The following is a 7,500-nucleotide window of genomic DNA, read 5'->3' as shown; positions in this document are numbered from 1 at the left end:
CAGAATTCAATGGAGATGACCTCGTAGGTGTTTTATTCACTAAGGGCAAAGAGGCTGACCTGACCGGGGTTTTGCTTACTGATGGTGAAAGTGACCGTGCCGGTGATTCATTCCCTGAAGATGAGCTGGCCACTTTCTTGTCTTGGGATGACTTAAAGGTTGAGGACCTTGTAGGTGATTTAATTTCTGTGATTGAGGCAGTGAGCAATTCACTGTTCACTTTAGCCGAGACATTCAACGGTCCTGCTGGTGTGGCACTGCTGGTGGATGGCACATCAGATGACATTTTCTTGAGAGATAATCTACTTGTATTACCTCCTTTGGACGAAGTTTCACTTGATGAGCCATTCTCACATGACGAATCTGTATGGGATTCCTTTCTGGAGGCAAGTCTTGATGATGTGCGAACAGGTGTGCCACTCTTGGCAGGAAGGTTGGTAGGTACTTCAGTGTATCCCAAGCTTGAACGAGTTGCTCTGGCAGGCGAGCTATTCCTGTGGGAGCATTTACCTATGGTGTCACTTTTCAGAAGCGATGCCCTGTCACTCTTTGTGCGTGGTGAAGCCAAACCCATTGGAGTATTTTTGAGGGCGCTCTTCTTTGGGCATGCTGGCTCTTCAGGGATCTGGGGATGCTTATCTTCCGAGGACGAAGCAGTGCTGGATCTGCGACTTCTTAGTGGCACAACTTCTATGCTTCCCTGTGAACAATAAAATGGTCTATAGGCAAGCTCTTTATAATAAAAAAGGGATAATGAGATACATGACTCAGTACTGATACTACATAATACTAAAATTTTGGCATCGTTTTAGGCTTAAAAATTACTAATCAAATTCTACATTCTATATGATCAATTTACCCATTGCATAAAACCCACAAAAAAAAAAAAAAAAAACACACACACAATACAATTTAAACAAACAAAGAAACAAATAACTAGTCATATAATAAATAAAAAGTCAAGGAATAATTAATTGGAAAAAGAAAGACAAATAAGTTTTTGGATTAAGGTCTCAAAATAAACTGATCACTTACTGTGCTCTCAGACGAATTCGATGCTACTGACTTCCTTCTACTGCTCCTCCTGGGGGAGAATGGGGCAGATAACAACTCTTGTTTCAAGTCTTGCTTCTTCAGAGTCATACTGCGACGTGTTCTATATACAGGCGTAGAATCCTCTTTCGATGTCTTTTCTGCATGTTCATCCTGTTGTTCGGGCGAGCTATATTTTATCTTGCTAATCTTATCATTATCCGTTAGCTTGACTTCTGGGGCCAAAATTGCAAGTGATGACCTTCTGTTCCGCTTTGTTTTCACTGGAGAATCTTTATTTTCCGAGTCCATACTTAAGCCGGTCTCCTGTTTACTTACACTAGCCACCTCGCTTGACTCTTTCACAACAGAAGTATCACTTTCTGCATCAACATCTGGAGCTTCCTGACTGCTTGAGCCTGTGATGTGGCCTTTGCCCGAGTCTCTTCTAGGGGATGGTGTCGTTGCTGGTGTTTCTAGAACGGGAGATGTATTTGAATCTTTTTCCGAAGGTTCTTCCAATGCACTTTTTGCAGGAGACTTTATTTTGTTTTCTGTTTCTGTATTAACAGATTTTTGCTGTTCTGATACAGTTATGTCTGCACTTCCTTCAGTATTTTCTGCAACAATTTTGGGTGATTTTGCTGAAAACATCTTGGTTTTCAGAATGCGTGATGTCTTACTAGCAGGAGATCCACGAACACTCACAATATGAGTAGTAGTCTCATCCTGCTCTTCTGGGATCATTTTCTGAGGAGATCTAATGCCACCTCCACTCCTCCTCTTATTCCTACGGCTTACCGGTGTAAGAGGATCAGGACCACCGGACAGTGAGAAACTGTCCTTTGGCAGGTCAGTCTCGTCTCCCCCAGGCGATACCAACTCACACTCTTCATCACTGACCTCAGGGCTTATTAGAACTTCTTTGTTCAAGACGGCTTCTGAGACTAGCTGAGCTTTGACTTTTGGAGAGGACAGATGAGGAGAATCAAACTTCAGATCATTGACTCTATCATCCTTCTTAGAACTCTTGCCACCAGACCTACGTTGAGACAAGGACCTTAATCTAGTGAAGGATTTTGGAGTTGTCATCTGTGTTTCTGGATTTTCTGAATCCTCATCTTTAAGTGTGAAAGAACTGGACAATCCATAGGATAAATCTTCAGTATCATCTACACCAGATGTGGAAAGAACCTCAAGCTCTTCATCTACATCTTCAGGTAAACAAGCCTCTACTTCATGGTGGTCTTCCAATGCTCTTCCCTTTATTAGCTGATCACAAATAACATCCTCCATAGATTCAGTTTCTTTTAGTTTTAGTTGATTTTCAGAATCAGAAGCATGACACATAATATCAGACTCTGTTGCATCTGTGCCCTCTTGCAAGTCTTCTGCTGAAGCATTGACCTGATTTGCTAATACTACCTTCTGTTCCTTCTCTTGGGTCTGAGATTCACTTGTTGCATCTGCATTTATATCATATATTCTCAGGTCATTTACAACAGCCTGTATCTGCTTTTCATTATTATTATCACACTCAGCAAGGGGTTCCTCTTCAATCTGAAGGAGACTGCAAGAGAGGCTAGAAGAACTGAAATTTCCATCCAATCCTAGAGACAAGTTGTCAGAGTCAAGTTCTCCATCAGTATCCTTCATGATCTCTGTAATATTACTTTCTATTTTTTCAGTTACCTTTGGACTCCCTATCACATCAAGCTTCTGCTGATGTGCCTGCTGTGAGTGCACTTCAGTGTCTGAAAAAGATTTTCGTCTTGCGTTTCTGGTCAGAACTCTTGTTGCTAAGGTTTTTGTGGTGACTGCTGCATCAGAAAGTGCACCTGAAGGCAGAGATCGCCTCTGAGGTTTACTTTTTTCAAGGACTTCACTAGCAAGTAGTCTGGTGGAACGTCTGGTAATAGGCGATGAGACCGAGTCAGTAACATTCTTAATGGGAGTTCCTGAAGCTGAAACAATGGGTGTAGCACTTGAGGATATGCTGTGTGATCCTTTCACATCATTTAAGAAGAAAGAAGTGTCTTCACTGGTAATATGAGTACCTGTGGAGTCCTGCATAGTTTCTAAGCTGCACAAAGAATCACATTCACTAATGTTTTGATGAACATCACACACAACTTCACTCAAGGACTTTATATTAATATCATTAACTATATCGCTGGGAGCTGATTCAAGCCGACCTGTTTCTAAAGTATCTGGACCAGGCCCTGTAACTTCTGAACATGAGCTGCGAGTCCTTTGCCTACGGGGAGATTCCTTTCCTGCAGTGGATGTCACTTCAGAAGTCAAACGACTTCTCCTATTTCTTATAGGAGAAACATCGGAATCTGAGGCATCCTGCAAAACAGAATGCGAAATGAGATTTCTCCGTAATGACCTAGTCCTTTTGCGAACTTTTGGCATAGGATCCTCCGACGCATCACTACTGGCTTCGTATGCCTCATCAGCCCCTTCAGTGGACTCAGAATCCTCTTCTACAGAATCTACAGGCATTGAATCATTCAAAGGTGGTGGTGCAGGTGTGCCTGAAGTATTCTCTACAGCCTGGGAATTCTTGTTGTCTAGAGAAACAATTGGCTTCTCTGGTGACTCACTCTCAAGCCTGAGGGGTTCTTCATCCGGTGATTCCGATCTGAAAGAGTCATTAGCTGCAGACTTGTTCTCGACCTCTATCCTATTCTCTTGACTTTTGCTTTCAATATTTTCACTGTTAATATCACTTTCCTTCTTGTTATTTTCAGAAGGTGCTTCCTTTTCAGGTCTATGATTGGTATCTTCATCTTTCTTATTTTCAATAATGTCATCCTCAAATAGAATAGGACTCTTTGTTCGTGCATCTATACCATTTACCTTCCTGCTGTCCAAGTCCTTTACATGATTTGAAAGATTTCCATCTGTGGATTCACTGGTACTTACAGGACCATTTGACAATAACTTTTTGTTTTCAGAAGCTAAATCAGCTTCTTTTCCTTTCACTGCACTCTCCTTAACATTGGTTTCTTCTAATCTGTCTTGAATAATCTCCTTAGGAACCAAGCTTTCTTTAAATCCACTAACAGAAGCTATTCTGCCAGTATCCCTGGCAATTGTCTGTAGGAGTATTTCCATGTCCCCGTCGCTCTCCAATTCTTGTTCACTTCCCCGTTTTTCTTCAGCGTGGCTATTAGAACTACAATCCACATTTACTACTTCACACTTTCTCTCGTCTGTGTTGGGGTTCCTAGCATCATCGCCATTACTGGCATGGTGGCCATTTTCCTTTGTCTTCTTCCTCTGGAATTCTAGTTTATCCATTTCCACAATATTTTCTGCTTTTCTTTTTAATTCCTGTGCAATTAGTTTATCATGGTAATATTTATTTTCTTCATCTGTAAACATCTTTGCAGTTTCATCGCACGGAATGATGTCGGAGTCAGATCCAGAGGCTTCATCTATATCTGATGAATCTTCAAGTGCAGCTTCATCTTTCTCAGAAGCAGCAGGCTCTTTGTTCTGAATAACTTCAACAATTTCCAGTTCTGAATCTAAATCTTTTCCTGCAGAAGTGTTGCTTATTTCTTTGGTCTTATCGTTAACAGCAAGATCCTTCTTAGGTGTCTGTGTTACGGCTACTACTGAATCAGTTTCAGACACCTCAATAATATCAGAAGTATCATTCTCTTCGACTTCTTCATTCACATCACTTTCCTCTCCGGCTTCTTCAGCTGATGCTCTGACACTCGGTGCGTCATCTGAATCTACACTTTGGTGATCGTCATCGTCCATGTCAAACACTTCAAAGGTCATTCCTGATGGACTTTGAACTGTTCTACTACAAATTTTGTTAGTTCCTTGGCTGGGTGACTTTCCTTTATTAGGGGTTACATCTGTCAGCAGTAAATCTGTGATGGTAAAGCTAACGCTATTACGTCTTATTCTCTGCCGCACTTCAATGATATCTTCTCTAGTCAGAGTTGCCTTCTCCCTGGGGCTAGTCACACTCTCCTCACATCTTCCACACAATGGACTAGAGCCTAACGGTTTCCTTTCCTGACTCTTATCACGTAATCTTATCACTGGGGATGTCTTCAGCTTCTTATTCTGGCCATCAGCAGTAACTTCATCGACGAGACAGAGCTTCTTCTTCACCTCAGGAGTCTTAACCTCTTTATTCTCAACCATACTGTGAACCGCTTCTTCTATCTCTTCACCCATGCTGTTTAACTCCTCACTTCTACTCGTTACGTGCTGATTCTTCTTCACAATATTCACTCTGCCTTTGTGAATTTGGCTCTCTGCCACTGGAGATGCATCACTCCGTCCTGATTCCTTCCCTTTCTGGTGCGTGTCAGCTAACTTCTGAACAGCTTTTACATACTTGTCAGTCCTAATTTTTTCAGATGCACGTTTCAACATAATATCATTCTTCTTATTATTATCAATCCTCTCCTTAGCCTCATCAACAACCATTTCCAATTTTCTTTTTGTTTTCTTATTTTTATCCAGAACTTCTGTATCATTTTCCACAAGTTTCTCTCCACTCTTTGAAGCAATCTTTTTCACCTTGGCCAAAACTGGAGTGTTTTCTTCTAGATTCTTACGCTTCTGATTATTCGACTTGCTCTCACTAAAACTGTCAGACATTTCTTCATGACTTGTTTCTTCACGCTTCTTGACTTCTTTCTGAACACTCTGGACTTTCAGCTTCTTGATATTTTCCGGCAATTCATCATCTCCTTCTCTTTCCCTTTGCTTTAGCACGCTCTTTCCTGGTTTGGCATTCTCGTGTTCTTTAGCTTCATCCCTCTTTGTCATTTCCTCTGTCTCTTTCCTAGAAATGGAATCATCCTTTTCTTTGTCTGCATTTGCCTTCTTTTTCTTGTTCTTCTTCTTCTTCTTCCTCTTTGTCTTCTTTTTCTTTTCATCATTATTCACTGTGTTTTCAGCTTTGCCTTCACAGTGTTCACTGGTAATGGTTTCCTTTTCTTGAACAAGTATGTTCTTGTTCTTGTTATTCACCTCCTTCATTGTTTTATCATGAGTAAGCTCCTGTGGTTTTACAACACGTTTCCCATGCAAAATCTGTGGGGGGAAAGTGAAAGCAATCTTAAAGAATGCCAGGCCTACAGAAGCTTATCATATACAATAACAGAAACTTATTTTTAGATAACAGTACTATGAAAGATGGATGAAAAACTAACAATCAATAGTAATATTAACCCCTATCATCCAGATAATGTAACCACCATGTCATGAAAAAATTTGGCTTGCGGATGGGTGACATGGATGCCATCTTGAGAATTTCAGCGGAAGGCTGGAGTGCTGGGAAAGGCTCACCACAAGTGCACACTTGGGAGGGTGATTAGCGAGTGAGCATTTAGGAAGGGACTTTTGCATCATATCCATTGATAAACTAGTGTGGAATGTATCACCCAGGAGCCATGACTGGAAGAGCGCTAGCTCCAGGGAAGACGGTACTTCCATACTCAGGATCCTAATTCCTGCTGCAATGACTGGCAGTGCAGCTTGTACTACAGAAAATTGAACATTATGGAAAAAAAAAAAAAAAAATCAAACAAATAACAAAGTGTTATTATTGCAATGAATCATGGACTACCTAAAGAGATAACATGGAGTCTGTTGCCGTAAGGTAGAGGCAAATCAGATGACAAATATAGACATTCGATAATGGCAAAAATGCTAATAATGCTTATGCAGAAAAAGAGAAAATAACTTTGCAAAGGGGAGACATGGGGTCTTGTCACTGCACACAAGTGATCTTAAGTGCCCAGTCTACAAGCTGCACACCTGGTAGAGTGGCCACTCATGTAAGCCTAACACCCATATTTTGATGGCAGAGAAGCATCTGGATCCAATTGGTCAAGAGGACAATAAGAAAAACTTTAACACCACAAAATTCCAAGATAAACAAATCCAATGCACAACTACTGTCATGCACTTACATTCAAAGTTGTTGAGACTGTCATTCTCTTCAAGATATTCTTTGTTGTGATGTCGTTCTCCTTAAACCAATCTAAATTGTTCTGACGTGCCCACTCCTTAAATGACTGAGGGACGGGCAATGACTTTATGATGTACATCCTTGTACTTGGAAGCTGGAAAACAGATACCATATTAAGGACAATGGATCCTGAACTAGAAGATTTATAGTTTAGAGGGCCTTGTACCTTGAAAAAAACAATAATAATCAGTCAATTAAATCATAATAAAAACAAAACAAAAAATGGTAACAAATTCATTCATTAATTTATTTACAAATGAGATGTATATATTTTTACATTCTTTTAGGTATGAAGTTCCTCCCACAGACTTGTGAAAAAAAGAATTCTTTGTTTCTTTGCATTGTAAATTTTACATATTTTTTAAACTAATTTCTTCATTCAGAAAGACTGAAATAAACAGGATGACACTATACCACAACACACTGCTTACCTTTGATTTTTCTTCCATAAA

The 7,500-nt window shown here is 40.3% G+C and overlaps 1 protein-coding gene across 1 annotated transcript in view; it reads right to left on the bottom strand.

The window, feature by feature from the left end:
• Positions 1–7,500, bottom strand: part of LOC125029304 (mucin-17-like) — a 22,354-nt gene that overhangs the window by 2,195 nt on the left and 12,659 nt on the right. Inside the window, exons 8-11 of the mRNA XM_047619213.1 lie at positions 7,480–7,500; positions 6,990–7,142; positions 1,036–6,108; positions 1–700 (exon numbers count right to left, since the gene is read on the bottom strand). The exon at positions 1–700 is cut by the window's left edge and continues 682 nt beyond it; the exon at positions 7,480–7,500 is cut by the window's right edge and continues 85 nt beyond it. Of these exons, the coding sequence (XP_047475169.1) occupies positions 1–700; positions 1,036–6,108; positions 6,990–7,142; positions 7,480–7,500 (5,947 nt within the window). The remainder of the gene's footprint in view (positions 701–1,035; positions 6,109–6,989; positions 7,143–7,479) is intronic.

The sequence above is a fragment of the Penaeus chinensis genome, chromosome 9, assembly GCF_019202785.1.
Source record: "Penaeus chinensis breed Huanghai No. 1 chromosome 9, ASM1920278v2, whole genome shotgun sequence".
Taxonomy (NCBI): domain Eukaryota; kingdom Metazoa; phylum Arthropoda; class Malacostraca; order Decapoda; family Penaeidae; genus Penaeus; species Penaeus chinensis.
The sequence above is the reverse complement of the archived record's forward strand: the minus strand, read 5'-3'. Positions and strand labels throughout refer to the sequence as shown.